The sequence below is a fragment of the Passer domesticus genome, chromosome 2 (assembly GCF_036417665.1).
Source record: "Passer domesticus isolate bPasDom1 chromosome 2, bPasDom1.hap1, whole genome shotgun sequence".
In the NCBI taxonomy this organism is placed as follows: Eukaryota; Metazoa; Chordata; class Aves; order Passeriformes; family Passeridae; genus Passer; species Passer domesticus.
This window is the reverse complement of record NC_087475.1, coordinates 101,821,823-101,844,980: the sequence shown is the minus strand read 5'-3', so window position 1 is coordinate 101,844,980 and position 23,158 is coordinate 101,821,823. Positions and strand designations below refer to the sequence as shown.

The 23,158-nt window shown below is 40.2% G+C and overlaps 1 protein-coding gene across 1 annotated transcript; it reads left to right on the top strand.

Annotated features, from left to right (window-relative positions):
• Positions 1-367: 367 nt before the first annotated feature.
• Positions 368-23,158, top strand: CD200R1 (CD200 receptor 1). Its single transcript, XM_064410104.1, has 8 exons — positions 368-717; positions 4,870-4,936; positions 5,035-5,444; positions 16,605-16,919; positions 17,659-17,913; positions 18,692-18,797; positions 19,728-19,779; positions 21,074-23,158. Exons 3-8 carry the CDS (start codon positions 5,357-5,359, stop codon positions 21,194-21,196), a joined length of 939 nt encoding a protein of 312 aa, XP_064266174.1. The 5' UTR covers positions 368-717; positions 4,870-4,936; positions 5,035-5,356; the 3' UTR covers positions 21,197-23,158.

Sequence of the window (23,158 nt, the reverse complement as noted above, 5' to 3'; positions counted from 1 at the left end):
TTAAAAACCAGCTTTACAGTTCTTGCCCTTCTTGTTGAATTAGTTATTAACATGAAATCTGCTGTCAGCAAGGACTTTAAGCTGAGTAAAACCACTTCAAATACAGCAGATCACAGAGACTGCCAAATAATATCTGATGACATTTATGATAATTAACATAAAATGGCACTGCAATAACCCACACCGAAAACCACAGGCAGAGCCTAGATCTGTGCTTTAGAACTCAGAAGACAGGGAAAGTTCGGTTTCCAGCTAGGCTGTGAAGATTCTTCATAGCACCTTAAACAAATGATGCTTGAGTTTCTCTTCTGCTGTGTGGAAATGGGCACTTACTCGAAGCATATCTTTAGCTGTGCTTGTTGGCAATGTCTTCATTCTCAACAGTGTCTCAGGCTTCAGCTATCCCAGCCTCTCCACTTTTTTCCTTTACATTAAATGCACACCATGTTTCTAACTAATGCAGCCAGCAAATCTTGACAACTTTTATTCCTCTACGTGCATTATTTCTTTGTCTAGGTCATCCTTTGTCCCACTCTCTCCTTTCTCAGATGAGATGTGGCAATCTGGTAAAGCTCCCACTGACTGAAAAAGCAGAAACATACCCCCTCCCATCTTTTAAAAAGAAAAAAAGTGAAGACCAAGGGATACTACAGGCTCAGTCTCATCCTCTGTACCTGGCAAGATCATGGAGCAAGTCCCCATGGAAATTATACCAAGGTACATGAAAAGTAAGGAAGTGATTTGCAACAGCCAGCATGGCTTCATTGGCAGATTTGAGGGCCTTCCATGATGGGTGAGGGCACTGGTGGATGAAGGAGGAGTAACTGATGTCATCTACCTGGCCTTGTACAAACAAAGCAGATGACACTCTCCCAGACAACATCCTGGTCTCTGAAGTGGAGAGGCCCAGACCACACCACAGTGGAGAAGGATTTGGCTGGATGGTCACACTCAAGTGCAGTCACTGGCTCAATGTCCCAGTGGAGACCAGCAATGAGTGCCATTCCTCAGGGGCTGGGGCTGGGACAGGGGCAGTTTAACACTTTTGTTGGCTACATGGACAGTGGGACTGAGCTCACCCTCAATGAGTTTGCCCACAACACCAAGCTGTGAGGTGCAGTCAACACACTGGAGGGAAGGGATGCCATCCAGAGGGACCTGGACAGGCCTGAGGGCTGGGCCTGCACAGATCTCATGATGTTCAACAAGGCCAAACACAAGGTCCTGTACCTGGACCAGGGCAATCCCAAGCACAAAAACAGGCTGGGTGGAAAATAAATCAATAGCAGGCCTGAGGAGAAAGACTTGGGGTTGTTGGTGGATGAGAAACAACACCCTCTTGCAGCCCAGAAAGTCAAACACATCCTTTTGCACACCGCCAAGATGTGCTTGGCTTTTTGTGCTGCATCCAAAGCTGTGTGGCCGGCAGGGCAAGAAAGGTCATTCCCTCCCTCTGCCCTGCTCTGGAGAGACCCCACCTGGAGTCCTGCACCCAGATCTGGAGCCCACTACATAAGAAGAATGTGAACCTGATGGGGAGAACCCACAGAAGGGCCACCAAGATGATCAGAGGGCTGGAATACCTGAACTATAAAAGTGGACTGAAGAGAGTTGTGGTTGTTCAGGCTGGAGAAGGCTCCAGGGAGACTTTAGAGCAGCCTTCCTAATGGCAACCTGCTAGAGAGCTGTAGAGGGACCTTACAAGGGCATGTAGTAATATGATAAGGGGGAATGGATTTAAACTGAAAGAGGGTAGGTTTAGGTTAGATATGAGGAAGAGATTCTGTTCTATGAGGGTAGTGAGACACTGGAACAGGTTGCCCAGAGAAGCTGTGGATGCCCCATCCCTTGAAGTGTTCATGATGTGGCTGGATGGGACTTTGAGCAACTTGATCTAGGAAAAGATGTCCCTGCCTATGACATGAGGGTTGGAAACAGAGGATCTTTAAGGTCCCTTCTAACCCAAATAAATCTAGGTTCCTATTAATTCTATGTCATGGGATGCTGGCTCTCAATATATAACTGGAAGAAAAGTCTGCTATGATTACTCATCACTCCTTGTGGTAAACTTCTGTTTTCTGTCATGACCTGCTACAGACTTCTCATATCTCACTTCCCATATTTTGCTGCCCTCAACCAGAAAGTTGCTTCCAAAGTATCTTAATGACAATTTATTCTTCCCTACCTAAAGTATATAGCTGTCTAATTTCTGGTTGTGAATGAATTTCTATAGTAAAGATCTTCCATGATGATGACTTAAAGTTGGACTTTTCTTATTTAGAAGAGAGTTTGCTCTCTTCCAAAATCTCCTCTATCTCGTTGCATCTCTTATTTTTTTGGTTTATACAGCAATCTTGTGTCCAGTACACTACAATCTGCACATTTTCTACATCTTCATATCCTCTTGTCTTTGCATCAGATTTGAGCACCACTTATTTTATATTTGAAGCCTGACACTGCTTGCATTTTGCCTGTTTCTCTCTCCAGTCTTCTTATCTTTACTTATATAAACATATCTTCTTCCTCTCCATGCTCTTGTCTAAAACACAGCAATGCTATCTGTTCACATGCATTACTAATTCCACGGTCAATGGTAAATATTCAGAAAATAAACCAGTGTTACTGTGAATAGCACATTGAAAACCTCAGAACAGTCAAGAGGAGTGTCAAAATCCTATATTGAATGTTAAAAACCAAGTGGATAAAAATATACAGAACACCCTCCCACAAAAAGCAGTAGTCAATGAGATGTTCCTGGCACCAAGATAATCCATCTGAATTTGTGTTTTGCATAATTTTCTTTATATGATCATTATCAGTCTTTCTTTTACTTATTTAAATAAGACTTTAATTTACACTCCTCTGTTCCAGTGAACACCAGTGCAGACCATTTTGGAACACCAGTCTGAACAAACAAAACCAGAACACCACACTGCAGTCATCAGAACAGTTTAAACACAGTGCACAGTTAAAGTGCCTGAGTTGTTCATTTCCTGCCACTTTAATCTATTTTCTGTCTTTTCCTCTTATGTCTCTGTCCTCACTGCTAATTATTCTGACTTGTAGCTTTAATAGCTGAGGCTTTTTCTCCACCACTGACCATAGAATTGTGCTGGGGAAATGCTGTAGCTTAAGAAAGGAAAGGGACACTGGAGTTTAAAATTATTGTATCAGTGAGGAAGTGGAGAAACTGATACAATATTATTTTAAAACAACCCACACAAGAGTATTCTGAAAAAAACAACAACCCCCAAACATATTTTTCAGTGAAAGATGTGGGTGACATTCAATTTCTGGTGACAAGTATTTAACACAGACTTGTCATTCTGAAACAGCTTCAGCCTTCGCCTCTGAACAAGGGCAAGTCTCTTCTTCATTCTGATTGCAAGACTAAGTATTACTTGTCCTTATCCACAATAGTTGTTTTTTCCATTTTTTTATTCATAAACAAGGAAAAGAGAAAAGCAGTTTCAGACAAAGCTAAATGAAAATCATCACTTCTCTTTAAAATTCTGATTTAACCTCATATATTTTAGGTATCTTTTCCTCAAAAGGCACCCCAGTTTCTTGTTCAAGGACAATATTTTCCTGTGGAAATTTTCAGTAAAATTACTGTTGTCAGTAGCAGAGTGAACCACAGGATTTTGCACCTCTTAATTCAACCCATTCAGGACTAACATAATACACACACGTGCTTTACCTAAATCCTTCTCATCTACACAAAACTCCTGTCTGTCTTATTTGTGTTCCTACACTGCTCAGCATCTTCCCCACGGTACCAATATTTATGCTGCTTTATGCATCCCATCTTTTTACTCTCACCACACCCACGGGCTGGCTCCTCTCCTCCATGAAGCATCTCCATTTTTGCTGGTACAATAGTTATGGCACTTGGTGAAAAAGATGTAAAAGGAAGGAACCTTATTAAACTTTGAAAACAAGTCTCTGTGCCCAAAGAGTGCTTCATTTCTTTACAGCTTCTAGTACCCATAAAATTTCATCAGATATCAGCTGGTGAAATTTCAGCACACTAACTTCTCCACCCCTGCTCAATGGATAGCCCATCCTCTGGGATAACACATTTAAGCAGTGGGAGGCAATGGCCAAGCAATTTCACCTGGCAAAACGAGTGAGAATGTGTGAAAGGAACAGCCCTGCAGATCCCAAGGTCAGAGAAGGAGGGGCAGGAGGTGTACCAGGTGCTGGAGCAGTGATTCCCCTGCAGTCCCTGGTGCAGAGATCCATCTGCAGCCCATGGAGCAGCCCCACGCTGGAGCAGGTGGATATCTGAGAGGAGGCTGTGACCCCATGTGACCCTGCACTAGATTAAGGGCACATAATAATGAATTGGTTTTTGTCTTTGTTGTCCAGAGTAAAATGTAATTTCAGCTGTGCCGAAAAAAAAAATAAAATTGCTCAGTATTTCAGCTTCTGTACAGATTTCTGCTACCTTAAAATTAGATCAGTTTCTAAACAAAGGCATCATTTAGATGTGAAGTATCAGTGTTTCATTTTGGAAATATTTACTGTTTCCTTGTTTCAACCCTCCAGAATGAGGCATTCTGCAGTTTTCCTGAAAACTGTCCCATATTCACAATTTTTTTCAGATTCTGCAAAAAATGAGTTTTGGATGCGTAATATTTTAGCTGGCAGGGGTAGAGATGGAGTAAGGGTACACCTACAACTTATTTAAGAGTTCACAAGGTCTGAACTTAAAAGTTCACATGAGGCTGTGTATATATATGGGAAGTGTAGAATTCCATGTGCTAAGAAGGTAGTTAAGAGAGAAATAATTGAAAGTGTCACTTACAGAGAATATTTAAGACTGCCCTTTTTTTCTTTTTTTCTTTTTTTTTTTTTTTGAGGAAGACGTGCAGAAGAATTTTCTTGGAGATTGTGCCAAAGACGTGATAAAGAACTAGCAGAAGTAAAAGAAGTGAGAAACACTTCTAGTTTCCCAAGATTAAGATTTCTTTTTGGATATTAAACTCAGCATTGAATGATCTCCTCTGGTTTTACTCTCTCTGAACTCAGTTGCAGGGTTTATCTTCACTCATCAGCCTCCTGAGGAGAGCCAATGAACACAAGGCAGAATTGCTCAGCCTGTTTCCTCAGTGTTTGCCTGGGTTCTCAGCACAGGAAGCTCTGAAAAGTGCTCTGAAAAGTCAGAAGGAGGAACCTCTCCAGCTTTGAGGAGCCAGTCAGTCAGGAGCATGCCGAGCTAAAGGAGGGGCATGGAAAAGGGGGAGAGGAAACTGACACTGGCTGCTGAGGATGTACTGGCAGGCAAGAAATGCTCCCCATGACCACATTAAGCTGGTGGAGGGATGGATGGAATGACAGAGTTGCCTGAGCCATGAAAGCAGGAACCAACATGAAGATTGCTGGGAAGACCATGTATGTTTTTGTGCTGCTCACCATCACCATGGTCATGAGATTAGCAGGTGAGTCTAACTGGGACCAATTGGCCATTGGAACGTAAGAAGGGGAAATGTGCACAGCTCCTTTCTTTCTATAAAAGCTATAAATAGTTCTGTGGCTTTAATTAAATGCTAAAAATTATGAAGCACAATTAAGGTGTGCTTTCCCAATACACACTCCTGCTCATCTTTTCTTAGTTGTCACAAGGCTGCCAGGTATTTTCTGTGTGACTTCCATGTAGGCAACTATGTAGTGACCCTTAGCTGGGAACATACAATTTGTCACAAATAGACTTTTTACTAAGACCTCCAAATTCACATCATCTGAGAAAATGAGCTTTTTGACACCCTAAAAATATGCCTGGGAAAGTTTTTGGGAACTTGAAGCTTTTGGGCATGTAGTTTCTGCTGAAGAGAAGCTGCAGGCACTTTGAAATAGGGCATGGATCTCTTGGACCTTTCAGAGTAGAAGTGGAAGGTCTCTGATGTGCTGATAGAGGGGAGCAGCTTCTGGAATTTCATTCTAAAGGGCATGACCAGGATCAAGATAGGAAAGGCTTTTGTACCAAGGGCAATGGCAGTCCAAATTTTCTGTCTTTTAGTGTAGTTGACTTCATTTTAATACAGCTTAATTACAGCAGTTAATGTTTCCCACATACTGCTCATTTGTATTTTCAGAGCTTGTGCTCTTCCAGACACCATACAGCAATCCAGGGATTTGATAATGGAAATAAGGATTTGAGGAGCAGTTCCAGAAACTTAAACTGTTTCTGTGTAGGAGGAGGAAGGCAGATAGGTCCATGAGATCCAAATTAAACTTTGGACATCTCTGAATAATATGTAACATGCATGTGTCCATTCCTATTATGGACATAAAGAGCTAAACTACATGGACATGAGTTACTTCATTCCTATTGGTCAGAAAATAAAAATATCTCCTTTATGATATTTTAAAGCAAAACAGATGCAGTCATTGTTGGCAGTGATGGAAAACCCATCTAATAATGTCTTTGGTGTGACAATGAGGGGTTCTAAATAGTTACTCCACTGCTACCCACTGGAAAAAAACTTAAATACTTCATGAACATTATTAAACTTTGGATCATTAACCTCACAACAGGCACACTGGTGGTAAAAGATCTGTCCCTATTCTCTAGGTAAGAACTATCTCAAAAGAATATTGAGGAACCTGCTCAAGTTCATGCAGATTGATTATGGTAGCATCAAAGACAGTCTACATTTTTGAAGACAGTTGCTCAAAAAGTAAAGGAGTATGAATACACCACAGAATATTGGAGAAAAAGTGGGGAGACAAAGGGGAATCCTACTGGTAAAAATTATTTTTAAAAATTCACTTTGCTGAAAATATTTTTTAAAAGTCCAGTGCCAAAAAGTGGGAGGTTTTCACCCTAAGGTATTTGAATTTTAACTTCTTGGTATCTTGGTTAACCAATTATATTGCCCTTCAAAGAATATGGAAAAAGATGTTCCATTGAAATCTAATTTCACACCTGAAATCTCTTTCCTCAACCTGCTCCCAATAAAAAGCAGCCTGCATTTGATAGAAAGTTTTGAGCTAGGGCTGCTCCTAAACTTGTTTCCTTCAGTATGAAGGTGGCTCTTCTGAGCAAGACCTAGCAGCAAGGGGTTTTTTCCTTCAGAGATCACAGGCTAAATGTGTCAAGCTGATTTAATGTGCATATTCTGTCCAAATAATTTTAGTCTTCAGTGTTGCATGAAGCTCAGAAGGAACTATTCCCTGCCCCCCCCACTTTTGAAGACTAGAGCAAGCTACTTTGAAAGAAATAAAGTCATGGAAAATTTGTTGTATGTAACCAGACTTTATCTCCATTAACATTTTCCTTAACATTTCCTCAGCGTGTTTTTTTTTTGTGTGACTGGGTTAGTTTTTACCACAGCAGATGGGGCAGCTCAGAGAAAAGGCTGAGGTTGCTTCCTAATTGTCATACCTAGATCTGCCCTCAGGTAGAATTGGATAATAAGCTACTGAAGCTGCTGGGGCATGATCTCTACTAAAAATCCTTTTGTGACAATCCTCAGTAGCAGCAGTAAAAAAGACTCAACATTAAAATATTTTTGGTAATGCTCTGAAGATTTCTCTAGTTTAGTTAAGCACACACAACACCTCAAGTGGTTGTGTATACTCCAAGGGAGAGTGGTAAGGACAGGCAAGATCTTCCATGAGAAGTCCATGCAGAGGAGTCCATGCAATAAATATCTTTTTATTGAAATAACATTTGCAGCATTTGGCTGTACTGCCTCTGTAGTTTACTCTGTGACAGTGGATGTGTCTAAGTGCTTCACAGGAAGCTGCACGAAATCCATTATCAGTAATGAGATGTGATTCCCTATGGTTGTTCAGTTTTATCAATAGTGAAAAACTGAAGTCAGTGACATTGTCTTGGTATAATAGACTATGAGATGAATGAAAGTAAAGTTGATTTACACAGCAAACTAGCTACAGTTCAAGCTTGTCTGCATATATAACTTCCTTGAATGCTACTGCTTTCATTTATTGCATTCATTTCATTTAACAAAACCAGTATTTTCTTTTTCACTAGTGTACCAGTGTTTTCTTGCCTTTTGACTCTCTCTGCCCTAGTATGTTTCACTGGATCTGTCTCTGTTGACTTCTGTTCTAGTTTATGGTGAAATCTTGCTCCAGATAAAAAAAAATCCTAGCCTAAAAAAATCTATTATGGGAAACTTACATTTGTCTCCATTTCACTATTTCTTTGCTGCTCCTTTGGGACTGTGCGCAGGAATTATTCTGACTTCTTTTAGCCTAAAAGCATCTGAACCCAAACAGCCTGTTTTTCTCATCCAAATTCTTTAAAAATAATTCTGTACCATTAAATAAAGCAAAACTTTTCTTAGAAAACATCTAAACTGCCATAGCACAATCTTCCAAACACATCCTTATGATACCAACATTTCACTTTGCTGTGGTCCAAACACAGAGTGCGTTTGTGCCTGAACATGTTGGCTTTCAAAACCATGGAAAGAAGGAAGTTCAGTCTTCCAAACTGACCACATACTTCATGACTTACAAAGCAAGCAGGTTTTCTTTCACTGTGAGTGCACTTCTAGAGGCACGTGCTACTTAAAACCGCAGTTAGATGTGCAATCATTCTTAAGAAAAAAGCATAGATGATTTTCTTATGCTGCCTTATATTTGTGTTGAATAAGACAATGCTGGAATGAAAACTGCAATGCTAAAGGTAAGCACTAAACAAGGTATGACTGAGATTTTAACCATATAAAAGTGAGGTCAGAAATATGTTTTTACAGCAGTTTGTTATCTGCTCTCTGCAAAGTATGAAAAAGAAGGCACACAACTTACTGTTTGCAGACAATGATCTATTCTTGTTTAGAATCGTAGGAAAATGCTGCTTTAAGCATAAGTGAAGATTACTTGATTTATTTTTCTTCTCACATGGCCGAGAGTAAAAGGCCAAGTTCAGCACATAGAGCAAAATATAAAACAATCTGAGAACTGGAAGCACATTGTGACACGTGGTGTCACAGGGCTACTCTGGAAGCAATACTACCAAAGGCACTTTGACATCCAGTGCAAATGCCTTTTGCCCTCATCCATTCCAGCTCACATTCTGCAAGGAGGAAGATTTACTTACTTTGCACAGTTCAGAAGTAGCAAAGTTCAAAGTTTACAGCCAGATTGGTATACCGTATGACAGGTTATTAAGTTCAATGATGATTTATTATCAACTGAGGATTTGGCCAACAGTGTTTGTTCTCTAAACTGCATGACTCTGACACATCATTTAAACACCAATTAATTTCTTCATTTAAGAAGTGTACCCATCCTTTTTTTTTTCTCTACAGTCATATTATATTGAGACATAACCTATTTACATGGGGATAAATCACTGAATCACCGGATCGAATTGCAGGCATTGTATTAGAAAACAGTTTTCATAAACAATTTGAGCACCAAAACAAGCACCCATTTTATTGAAAAGCTGGTTTTAATATTGATTAAGGCATGGTTCTGTATTCTACTTTCCAGTAAAAATTTGTTGTACTACCCTTTTTTTTATTATTATGACATTTTTAGGTGATGAATTTCAGCACACATTTGACGTTCTACTCATCAAGGTCAACTGGTTCTTCTTGTGTAACAGATCAATTCTTTACAATAATAACACTGTGTTCTTCCTGCTTTCAACAAATTTCCTCACACGCTGGTGATACAGCCAATGCCATTAGTAAAAAACTTAAATGGAATTATGGCAAAATCAGCTACTGAGAAACATTAGCAGCAAGCTACCTTAAAACTGGCACTGCCATTTAACTGTCTTTTCTTTCTCTCCTTAACCCAGTTCTTTATCCATCCCTTGGACAGTTGTAGTCCCTGTAGTTGTCCCTTTATTCTTTCAGCTTAATTTTTTTTCATGGGGACACTGTATCGAACACATCTTTACCTAATTGAGCTTTGGCATCTTTTCATTGCCTTTAAAATCAGCTGTCTTGAAAGACTGCTTGAAAAGATACTGGAGAAAGCTTAAGAGAATTGAAAGATCATAGGAAAATTACACACTAGGAACTGTCAACTGCAAAGGTATATTCCACCTTTAGAGGGAAGACTGAAACCTTGAGATCACTATTGACTGCTTGTCAGTGTCCTCAGCCCTCTGCAAAATAGTTGAAATTTCCAATCTTAAAAAATCCAGCCATTCTATGAGCACTTCATGTTGTAAAACCAATGACAAAGAGCGTGAGATTACTGTCTCAGCCTGCATGAAACAGCAAAAAAGAGTGATAATACTTAATACTTTTCTTAGTGGCAAGAAAAGTACTGCAAGTGGCATGATAGTGGTGACAGAAAAGAAATGTGTTAAAAGAAGAACAAAATAACAATTTGAGTATGAGGAAAAAATTAATTTTGAAGATAAAGGAAAAGCCTAACTAGAATGAAATGAGACTAAGACATCTTTTAAAGGAATAATGGTAAGTATGGGTAAAAGAGTGTGAGTGTGATACTAGCAATAAAGTTATAAGTCCTTTAATATATCCTTTTAAAGATAATCTGTGCTGAAAAGGCTGTGATCTAGGTTTCAAGAGTCATATGAACTTAGGTCAGCTATTTGATGTGTTTCTATAATACAATTTAAAGTACTCTAACTACTTGCTTCTCACCCGAAACACAAGGGTGGTTTTTAGCCTACACTCCATCCTGTGCTGGTGTGACTGTGTTTTCAAAGTCACAAAGCTACGCTATATAAGAATCTGTCAGTACATCAACAATTTCTACCCTAGTACATAGCACTTCTATTTATCTTTCATTTCATTCCAGACAAGCCGTGCTGGGTGTCATAGGAACTCTGTGGCAGTAGAAGGGGAAAACCGATGCAGAACACAGACTTGTACCTGAGCTATTACAAGTGTCCAGTGCTGCCTTTTTGATTATGACTTGCTGTGACTTATATACTACATTCATTCCAAGATACAGTTAGTCATTGGCTGTGGTATGATCATTGTTTCAGTTCATTATATCCCTAACTTTAATACCTACAGGGGGTGTAGGGGAAAGATGCATGAAAATTCTCTGCTATTGTTACTGTAAGAAATAAAGAATCAATAGGATGTCTGAGAAATATGTCTGAGAAAGTCTCTTTGTAGTGCAAAAACTCTTTAACAGTTAAATTTTGCAAGAGGCTGTCATGGAAATTGAGGCAATAAAATTTATACTGTGGTTTAAAACCTGCTATGAAGAATAACAGAAGCTGGAAATCTTTCATGTTTGAAAGCAGCCAAAAGCACTTTCAGCCTGCTTAGCTGTCTCCGATTTTGCAGTGATTCCCCTCAAAAGCTTAGTGGCTTTACAATCAAATGTTCCTGGTTTTAAAACCTTTCTTCTTTTACTGTGAGAAAGTCTCTGACAAATAGGAGAAATGACAAAATAAGTGATACTGAAAAGAAGCTGGTGCAACTAGTGATTCATGAGAGCTGTCAAACACACTGCATAAACCACACTGAAAAAAAGCAAAGTTTCTTCCCCAGTCTTTTCAAATTACAGAAACCTTACAATGACAACAATAACCAGCACATTTTTGACACAAACCTGTGAACTCCTCAACCAAGTTTGTTTTTTCCATAAAAGTGGAGTCTGTCAGTGCACTGGAATGTGCACTCAGTGCACTGCAGAAGAGCTTGAGAACTGTCTCAGACATGGCTTGAAGTCTTCTACAACAGCCAAGGAGAGGCAATGAGAGAGGCATAATTAGATAATTACATAGATTTCAGAGGCTGCAGTCAAACTGGAGAACCTCAGGCCTGCTACTATCAGATAAGCCTCCAAGGTGAAACCTGATCACAATGGAGTTGCATTCACAACCAAAATAAAATGGTTCTGCCTGATGCTGTACAGAACTCCCAGAACCTGACTCCTCTGTTTTCCACATCAGTGTGACAGACAGCACATACTCCTGGTTTCCTGAGCTCTGCTCTTTCTGGCTAACATAAAAAATGATTGCTGTTTTCCAGAATTAACTCAATTGTGAAGAACATTGAGTTCAGATGTTATTTACAATAAATCAGATGTTATTTACAATAAATATGTGACCCTTTATTTAATTTCTCTTGTATGCAATGAAATAGTTAACAGTGCTGACATTTAATTACCAGCCCATAGTTAGCACTGCACCAAGATGAGCTTGATAGCTCACACCTCTTCAAATCTCTTGTTCTCTGCAGGCCCACAGAGGATGAGGCCTTGCTGCACTGATTATCTCCTTTTTCAGCCACAGCAAGCTGTCAGTTCAGTTCAGTTGTAAGATGAGATTTCACCTCAAGAGCTGTAGCTGTGCAATGTGCTGGTTTGTTTCTGAGCCTTTGAGCAGATAAATGCTGATGTGGGCGCCATATATCTGCCTTAATGCACTGGTCACAAACCAATTGGTTATCACAGAGGAAACAGCAGCAAATTACTTTTAGCCACTTTGCAACATGAAAAGACCATTCCAGAAGACAGTGGTGTGGTGAGAATTCTGAAGTAAAGCACTTTCAGCACTGAACTTTTTCTCTTTAACAGAAATTGAATACTGTGCTGGTTTTTGGCAGGGAGAGAACTAATTTTCTTCATAGTGGTTTCTATGGAGCTCGATTTGTGCTGGAAACTGTGTTGACCTTGCAGAGATATTTTGAGCAGTGCTTGCACAGAGCCAAGGCCTTTTCTGATTCTCACACCACCACTAAGTGGACTGTGGTCCAAAAAGCTGGGAGGGAACACAGCCACGACAGCTGACCCCAGCTGGCCACAGGGATATTCCAGACCATGTGGCATCATGCTCAGCACATAAGACTGGGGCAAGAACAAAGAAGGGATGCTTGGAGCTATGATGTTTGTCTTCCCAAGTCACTATGCATGATACAGTCCTGCTTTTCTGGAAATGGCTGAACACCTACCTGCACTTGAGATGTTTTGTTTTTCTTGTGTGCATAGCTTTTGCTTTACCTATTAACCTCTGTGTTTTCTCACCTTTCTGATTCTCTCTCCACCCCACTGTAGGGGAAGTCTGCGAAAGTGAGCTTGTGACTGTGTGGGGCTTTGTTGCCAGCTGGGATTAAACCACAAGAAACACTTCTGCTTGTTTAGTTCTCCTGCAGAGTAGACATACACTGTCTAGGTTTAGTGAAATTCCCGGAGAAAAGGGGAGATTGCACCTTCCCCCAGAGCTGCTGAGCTCATATCCAAGAGCACAGGCTGGGGCAGGCAGCATAAGGAGGACAAAGAAAACAGATTAGGAGACCTTGGAAAAGGGCTTGATTGTAGCAGAACCACAAGAAGTCATGGAAGTGAGGGAAAAGGAGCTCAGTTGTGATCATGTTAAAAAATGTGCAACCTGAAAGTCAGCAAAAGCGTGTGAAATAGAAAAGAGGACTGAGGGAAAGAACCTGTTCTTTAGGGCCAGAGGGAGCAGAGGAGATTTATTTTCATGTCTTTTACTTTCATGAGTAAAGCCAGCAATTCTGTGTCCCCTGCAGACCTGTCACTTTATGATGTATTGATTTATGTTCTAATAAAATATACTTTTAGATACTTAGATGGCTTTTGGTACGCTCATTGGAAAGAGAAAGCAGAATATGTCTAAGTTTAGTCCAACGAGAGGTCCTACCAACATCTTCAAAGTGGAGGAAATGCTAAGGCTGACCAGGAAGGATAGGATAGGGATGAGGATAATTTCTGTTTAAAGAACTGCCTTTGTGCTTGGGGATCCCATAGATATTTACATATTAACTTCTGGGAATATACATTTTTGATTGCTTCTGAGTAAAGCTAACTCTGTAATAAGAACTAGCTAGTTTTAACATTTCCTAAGGTTATATTTTAGTTTGAAATATAAACTTCATCAGAAACTTCCATGAAAATAGATGACATTATTCTTCTTGGTTTGGAAACTCCCCATCGAGTATTACCCTGACCCAGTCCTATTTTGCTTGTGAGTCATTTCAAAGTCACTTCAGAAACACAAATTAAGCAAACCTTTAAGGATCTTTGGCAGACACATTCTTTAGTAAAATAAATCAAAAGATCATGTTTCTAGCAGCACGTACCAAAAAAAAGCAAATCAAGGAAGAAAATTCACAATTAATATTTACACTAATGCTGCTTACCTGCACTCTAACGATATAGGAGGGCAGTAAAGTGAAGACAGTTTAACCTTTTATATTAATAAGACCTCTTTGCAAAAGTATGAAGCTGTGTGGATAGGATAAGCAAGAAGTTTTTTTTACTAATTAATGTGTCATCTGGGGAGAATTCTTGCCATACTTAAAGTCTTAAGAATCAATAACAAGATACAGGGAATTCCATAAGCCTTCTACATAATTTCTGTAAACCTAAAATTGTATGTAAGCTTGATTCAGCAGCTTTTAAGCTTTCTGATGTGTTTTTTTATTTGAAGTGAATGGTACCTGATTCATTCAAAGGAGAATATGGCAGAAAGGCCTAGCAAAAAGCACCACTTTCACTGCCTTCTTCTTTACAGCCTTGAAGCTTGAAAATCCATTGTGTTGGGGAACTTCTACATTGCAATGAGCTGCTTAGGAGATGCTGAGTTGAAAGACAGTAAATTTCTGCTGCTTTAATATGTAAAGGAAAGTGTACCTGGTTCAATATGTGCAACACTGTCACTCTTGCTCAACATTTGCAAACATTATCCAAATAAACCCCAGCTCCAACACACAGGGCGGTTTGAGTGCTTAAGTTTGCTTAGTCATTTTCAGATGAAGTCAACCATACTCTGCATGACTTGGAGCTCTGAGGGTCTCAGCAACATTAAAGTGGGAGAGGAAACACTTTGTTGTCCAGTTCTCAGAGGCACTCCTTGAACTCATCCAGAAACTATCACAACACAAAAGACTTCTTTCAGTTCTGCTCCTGGTAAAATCATCTGAGTTTAAAACACACACCTCACATTTTCTTGGAATGCCATTAAGGAGAAAAATATTTGTCATTTAAAAATACCTCTGGAGTAATAATGCAGCACAAAACACTCTTAACAGCTGAAGTGTCTTCACCCAAAGGATACTTAATGCTCAAAATGAAAAGGCAAAAACCTTTGAAGGAATATATAAGAAGTTAAAATGCAGTGAAGTGTGTCCATTTTGCAGTCAGAAATAATTTCCCCAGAAAACAGTCAATTAAAACCAATAGTACTTGAGCTGGAATGGTTCATTCACCTAGATTCACGAAGATAATGAGATTTCAGACAATATTAGTAAAGTAAAACCAACTGTAGTTTTCTCAAAGAGGCTAATAGTAATGATTTGACTAATTACTAAAGTTGATGCTCATTAAGACTGCTTCTTATAACATTGTGAATGTTTAAGAACTGGGCTTCACAATGTGCTGGACAGCAGAAGTAATAGAATTCCAGATCTAGGTAGGGAGTAGCAAAACCCAACAAAGCTAGATCTTGTAACACAGAGGAAGACTGACAAGGGTTTCACGAATTCATGCAAAAATTTAAACTTCTAATTCTTTGCATAAACCAGATGAACTTTCAATTGCTGCTTTAGTGTATTTGCTTATAAACTTTGGGGAGGGGGGTTAGTATTTTTGGAATAACTTGTGAAAAACTTATTTGTCAGTACCAATCAGATTGGTTAACTTGATCTGTCTGTCCAGATTAATGCAGGTTTTGAAAGTAGTACTCTGATTTTCTCCTCAAAGACAGCTTTCATACTAAAACCATTATTCAGCCAAAGGAAAAAGCAACTTGTGTCTCACCAGTGACACAGAGAGCTGAGACATCAGTGGTTTACTGTCCCAAAGTTTAATGACCACCTACTAAAAGAGGAAATGAGTGAAGTGGTAAAGAGAGGTTTGTTTGGACTACAGCTATGGGTATTATTCTTATAAACCCATTAATTGCAAAGTATCACTCACATGCGTTGTGAAATCTAGGGATTGCTTGCTTTTAACTTCAGCAGAAGCCTGAGGACACAAAAGCCCCATTCCCTCAGCTGCTCTTCACACTGGATTACACCCTGCGCCTCAGACTCTTTTCTTCTCTCAGTCTCACAAGTGCCTCATAAAAGAGGCGGCCTTTGTACATGTAGGCAATGCTAATGCACATGTAAGAAAACCCTGAGACGCGAGGCAAAATCCTTCCCTCCTACACAAAGCTCCACCAGTGTTATGTGCACCTGTGTCATGCCTGAAAGGTGTAGACAAGGCCTTTGCCCACAGTGCTGGATTTCAGATGAATGCAGAAGTAAAAGTTGTTTACTTTGTGGGCATCAACAGTTACAGAGACAAGCCATTGTCCTGTGGCCAGATGCAACAGTCATATTCCTGTATTTTAGGTTCCGTGAGCAACCCACGGAATTTGCTCACACAAGCACAGTCTTTGGATGCGGAACTGCTGAAGACAATGGGCAGGAGTAGGGTCCTCCTCCAGTATCCAGTCTTATCCACTAAGATGATCCTCAGTGGGAAATTTGTATTGCAATGATTGGCTGTGATAATCCATAGCTGGCTCCATAATCCACAGCTGTAGTAAGAGACGAGAGACAATGTGCAGATGAGCGCAGCCATGGCATCATGCTTGTTTGTAGCACTGCAGACATTTCCCTGTGAAGTCCAGACCACAACTCCTGGGCTCTCTCTCACACATTCTGCTTTTTTCTCCTCAGGGAACACCTCCTCAGTGTTAGTGATGACTGTAGGTAACAGCTCAGTTCTCACCTGCCCTCTCAAAGGAAATATGACTATGCTAACATGGAAAATAATGCCCAAGGCTGGAGGCCCGTGCACCTTGGTATACAGGGTTGATACGAACGTGACACACAGAACAACCTGCAGTGACAACATAAACTGGACATTCAGAGCAGGTCTGCCTCCTGCCCTTGAGATACGGCAAGTGGGAACAGCCCAGGAGGGAAATTACAGCTGTGAAGCGGCAACAACAGAAGGGAATTTCGTCACAAGGTACCACCTGATCGTGCTGGGTAAGGAACGTGCAAAAGTGGAGCTGTTTTTTTATTTTATTAGACTAATGAGGGTAGGGTTAGATTAGATATTAGGAAGATATTCGGTATTGTGAGAATAGTGAGCCACTGGAACACTGGTTGTCCAGAGAAGCTGTAGACATCCCAGTGTTAGAGGCCAGGTTGGGCGAGACTTGAAGCAACCCAGTCTTGTGGAAGGTATCCCTTTGCATGGCAGGGTGGTTGGAACTAGAGGATCTTCAAGGTCCCTTCCAACCTAAGCCATTCTGTGATTCTGTGACTCTTGCTGAGACAAACTCATGCATTTAATTGCGAGTATCTCTGTGTCTCCTTTCTCCTTATTTCCCATAACTCTTCTCCCTTCTGCTGTTCCCTGTTTCCACTGTCTAGTTAGAAATGACAGGCGTAAAGCAATTTCCCATGTACACACAGAAGATGTGAATGGTTGTGAAAAGGCTCATCTGGATGGGGGGGAGTTGGGCAAAAGGGAAAAAGAGAGCTGCTCTTTGTCTGGGATGGGATGGGATGGGATGGGATGGGATGGGATGGGATGGGATGGGATGGGATGGGATGGGATGGGATGGGATGGGATGTGATGGGATGGGATGGGATGACAGCCCCAACCTTGTTCTCTTTTCACTGGGTTCAGATCAGGTTCATTTTGGGTGGAGAACAAGAGCAGCCCAGCCCAGCTGTGCCAAACTAACTCCATGCATGTCCCCTTGCTGGTGCTTTGCAGCCCCGCCGAGGCTGAGCCTGTCCTGTGATGAGCAGGGCAGCCCCGTGTGCGAGGCAGCGGCGGGGAAGCCGCCAGCTCAGCTCTCGTGGGTCCCAGAGGGCAGCTCCACTGCAGAGGAGAAGTGCCACGACAACGGGACAGTGACTGTTCTCAGCAAGTTCACAGCGTGTAGCACCAGTGTCACCAATGTGACCACCTGCATGGTGTCCCACCCAGCTGGGAACTGGAGCCAGACCATAGCCTGCTGTCCCTCAGGTGAGCTTCCCTTTGTATGCTCCGTGTTCAAAACCCTGTTCAGCTTTCTCAGCTTTTGTTCCTTCTAGGAAGGAAAGTCTCAAAAAGATATAGAAATCTTCAGTGAAGTCCTATAGAGACAAGAGTATCATCCCTGACTGCCTTTGCCCAGAAACATCACCGCCTTGTTTTGTGTTCTGAACACTATTTCCTAATGCTTTCTTCCCTAAGAGGGATATATATAAGGGTGGTAGTATTCTTTTGGTAGTGGAGATGCTTTTGGAAACAGAGAGAAGCAGTCAGTATCTTTGTATTGATATAATCACTTGGAATGAGAATATTAGGATTTTTTAAATGCAAATTTTAATATCATTATAAATGAGACAGACAGCCAAGTATCAAGTGGCTAGCAGAAAAAAAATACATTCCTTCATTCAAATTGTGACTGTCTGATACCATATGACCCTTGCTTTCTGGTCTTTGGTTTTCTTCTTGCTTTTGAGAATATTTACAACTACTGAGAAATGATGAGTCATTGAGAGGAACTCAGGTGGGCTTAATGAAAATATATTATGAGTGGCCACTGTGACATTAGTGGAATCTACTTTTGCCTCTGGCAGAGACTCTATTTGTGTTTCTCAGCAAAGTTTCGTTACTAAGTTTCCCTTCTGCTGAAGGACATTCTATTTGTTTTACAAGCATGCTGAAAATGCATGTATGTGCTAAAGCAACTTTAATCTTCTACTGAAATAATACAGAAATTGAGAAGATATAACTGAGACTGTCTCTTTATGTTTAGAGAAAACCAACACCAACATTTTCCTGTATGCCTGCATCATTACTTGTGTTCTGGTCATTATCACCTTGTTGGCTGTCATTTACTATTTCAGTCTCCACAGTGATAGGTATGTACGTACCCTAAGGTGCTAAGAAAAAATTGTCTAGTGCTAGAAGAAATTCTAAAGTTCTCTTTGTGTTATGAAATCATATTATTCTGTCAGTCTGTACTGCTGTGATTAACCAAATTAACTACATCAACTATTTCTGTACTGCAGACACTGTGCACTGTGCATTGCACACATCTTCCCAGAAGAATCCCCTGAGTAAAATATAAATGGGAAGAAGTTGGCCAAGGCCCCCCGATTGCATTGCCTCCTAAAGGGGAACACTTTATGAACGCTTTATAAGAATCTGTGAGAGTAAATCTTCTTCAGATACTGTCATTGTCTGCCAGTATCTCTCTTGGTTAGATGAGGGCATTGATTCTGCTGCCTAATAAGTTCCACTAAATGCCAGAGGACTGAGCAATGCCAGCCTGCCATATGAACAGAAGGGACAGCAGATTCTATCTGTATTTATTAAAAAATTCCTTGAGTGAAGCTGGGCTCTAGTCTCTTTAGGCTTTCCTATGAAGAAAAAAAGTAGTTCTGAGGAATACCTACAGAAATAATTTGTGGAGTGGAAGGCTGAATTAGCACCTGTACTGAAAATCTCAGCTAAGTTCCTCATTTGCCTGTTACAAACTGTTTTACTCTCCGTCCTCTTCCCTCAGAGGTGAAGAATTAGTTCCATACCATTTCACTAACTGCAAAATGTATATCCTTATAGAGGACTTTGATTCTAATTTGCTTCCATTTTATGTATAAGCACCCACAAACAAAAGACCTCTTAAGAAAGGTAGGGTGCTATAATTTCAGAGTCAAAATTCAAGGAGAGAGAGAGAGATGAGAAGGTTTTACTCTTGAAGACAAGAAAAAGAAATGTTTCATAACTTTTTGATCAAAGAAACCAAGCTGTGATCCAGCAAACTTGTTTTAATACTTTTCTTTTCACAGACCATGCCACAAAACCAAACCTCCTGAAATTGCTCCTGTACATTCCCAACAGGTAAGGAGAATTATGCAACTTAGACAATCACCAAATTATGGTGATTCTGGTAGCCCTGGAAACATGATCAGTGAAAGGAAAACATTAGACTTTTACTCTCAGCAAGACTTTTACTTTCAGCAAGTACTACTGTGTCTGATATATTTACTCTTAGCACTTTATAGAACAAAACAAAGCTTATCTTCACCATAACTTTGACTTTGAGCAAACAGTAGAGGTGTGTTCCAACAGCAAACACTCAGCTACTGCCATCCTTTAATTTTAACGAGGAGTCAGTCTGCCCACATTTTCCTTGTCATATCAGATACTCTGACCACAACTGCTCTCCAAATAATAGTCAGGAAGGGAGAAAATAGCATGGGTTGGGGGATATTAAGAAAACTATTAGTGAACAAGAAGATTAAGCAACAATATTAACAGACACCAAGAGTAAAACAATATCCCTTTTGGTGTCCAGAATGGTAATGTATGAGTTTTGAAGGCCACTCTTTATCTTGCATGGTCAATCCACAATCAAAGAAACAATCATACTCAAGACAATGGAAGGAGAGCTGAGCTGCAAACTGGGAGATATTTTTGGATATCCTATGTTGTTAGAAGCTTCCTGTGTAACTGAGCAATTCACTTGTGAGCTCTGTCTCTGTTCTCTGCTGCCAAATCCAAACAGCATCTCTATGCAGACAAGATGTGTTGCAATTATGTTTTATCTGTGCAACTACAGTATATGCTAGAATCAAATTCTATCAACTTAAAAAGATGCTTCAGTTTCTAAAGAGACTTAGTCAATTCTAGTTACTAGTATTCCTGCTGTTCTGCTGCCCTCCATCCCAGTTGCTGCTGACAGACACAGCTGCATTAATGTAAATTAATGGTTTAAGTACTAATGTTCTTGCTGTCATGTCACGGGACTTTCATTGGCATGTCTGTAGACTGAAATGCAGACTAATTAGGAATGAATCAAGGTCAAGACTCCAACATATTATTTACTCTTTCTAGAAAATCAGACCCTAATAAATTTTTTTTCAGGCCAACAAAAGGGGAGTAGAAGGGAAGATAAAGGAGGCAAGTGAAACAACACCTCAACTTCACCCTCCAAATCTTCGATAGAAACAGCAGTCCATGTTCCTTGGTAGAAAAAGAAATACAGGGTTGTTTGGGTTTTTTTTAGTTGAAGAGGAGTAAATATGAGAGCACTATTTCCCAATTATTTTCTTCAGTCCAGATGAAAGATTTGTAGCATCTTGCCAAGCTAAACTCGTCCTTGTATTCACAGTTTTTGGTTTTGTTTTGCTAGGATGACACAATGGAGGTGGAACCTTATACTACTTATGTGCAGAAGGAAAATGTAATTTACAACTCAGTGTCTGATCTAACAGTGGGGCAGAATCTTCCACAAGACCAGTGTCCAGGAACATGAATGATTCAACAACACCAGAAAAGGAAAGAGATTCTTTATAGAAGACTGGTTATAGAAAGAAACTTAGAGGATTTATTCAGATTTTGGGGCAGCATAGATCACTAGGTCTGTTCAAGCATCTCTGCTTGCTGACGAGTCCATAGTTCTTTTTTTTCCTCCCTGTTTTGCTTTCTTCCTTGGGAAAATGTGTTATTCCTTGGAAAGATGTGACTGACCACACACCATAGTTTTTCCTGGAAAAGAAGTTGTGACCAGTCTTGCCTTTGCTGTTGTGCTGTGGGATCCTAGTTCTGTCAGTCACTTGTAGTTGTTACTTTGATGCACTTGACACTATGATGTACACATTTGGGAGACCAGAGAAAGGTTCCGTCTGAACTGAAACAAAACACTCTTCCACCAACAGCCACTTTTTTCTAATACATATGTTAGTAACACATGACCTGATGACCTACTGATAATCACTGAATACCTCAAATAGCAGAAAATAATGGTAGGGAAGGCTTAGTTCTGAAAATGGAAATAAGGGATACATTTAGAAGGTCATCCACTAGGGAGACTGCACTAGCATGACTAATTCACTTGTTAGGTTCATATCCAGTATTTCAAGATGCCATTATGGGGTGTCATCCAGAAGAATCTGGACAAGGTTGATATGTAGGCCAGTGGGAATCTCATGAGATTTAACAAGACCAAATGCAAGGTGCTGCACCTGGGTTGGGACAATTCCTGGTATCAACACTGACTGGGGCATGAACAGATTGAGAGCAGCCCTGCTGAGAAGGACTTGGGGTGAATGAGAGGCTGGCCATGACCCAGCAAAGTGCACTTGCATCCCAGAAAACCTAACGTGTCCTGGGCTGCATCCAGAGCAGCATGGCCAGCAGGGGAAGGAAGGGATTCTGCTTCTCTACTCTGCTCTGGGGTCCCCTGCACAAGAAGGACATGGACCTGCTGGAGCAGATCCAAAGGAGACCATCAAGATGATTAGAGGGATAGAACACCTCTCCTGTGAGGAAAGGCTGAGAGAGTTGGGATTGTTCAGCCTGCAAAAGAGAAGGCTTTGGGGTTACTGAATTGTGGCCTTCCAGTACCTGAAGAGAACCTGCAAGAAAGACAGAAATGGACTTTTACAAGAACATGGAGAGACAGGGCAGTGGGGAACAGATTCACACTGAAAGAGAGTAGTTTTAGATAAGATATTAGGAGGAAATTCTTTTCGTTGAGGGTGGTGAGACACTGGAGTAGTTGTCAGAGAACCTGTGGATGCCCCACCCCTTAAGGTATTCAAGAATAGGTTGGATGGAGCTCTGAGCAACCTAGTCTAGTGAAAGGTGACCCTGCCAGTGCCAGGGGGGGTGCACCTTGATGATCTTTAAGGTCCTTTCCAACCCAAATCACTCTGTGATTTTGTGATTTCCACTAAAGATGTTCATTCTGTGCTTCAGATCACTGGTATGATTATTTTTCTATAAGATTCCATGAAGATATGGCATTCCTCTCTTTCTTAAGAGTATAAGCATTAAGATACTGTAAAATACTTATGTTACTCAAAACTCATAGGCTACTTTAACCAAAAACAAACATAAAATATTTCACAAAACAAGTACAAATATATCTTCTATAAATGTGCAATAATGTACAAAAAAGATAAAATGCTTGCTAATTGTAGTAATATTTATTTTTACTGCCAAAACTGAAGTTTTGTTTCATTTACATATCTAGATGTTTTACTGATATTCTTTTCAATAGACTTGCAAGTTCACTTTTTTGTATGCAAATTAGCTTATGTATCTTATTGTCTCATTTTGAGGTGACTTATTCTCACCTTCAAAAAATATCCCTTGGAAATAAGTAAAATAAATTGTCCTGTATATAGTAGCAACTCTCAAATTGTTTTGATTGATGCCTTTCTAGCAAAAGTATGAACTGACTTAAGTAAGAATAAAGAAACATGTTTACAAA

What these genes read in the sequence shown, in the direction of transcription:
- CD200R1 (XM_064410104.1), top strand. Translation starts at nt 5,357, where the DNA reads ATGAAAGCAGGAACCAACATGAAGATTGCTGGGAAGACCATGTATGTT. An exon ending in CATAGCCTGCTGTCCCTCAG is followed by an intron (nt 17,914 to 18,691) that starts GTGAGCTTCCCT and finishes CTTTATGTTTAG; the next exon opens with AGAAAACCAACACCAACATT. An exon ending in TTCAGTCTCCACAGTGATAG is followed by an intron (nt 18,798 to 19,727) that starts GTATGTACGTAC and finishes TTCTTTTCACAG; the next exon opens with ACCATGCCACAAAACCAAAC.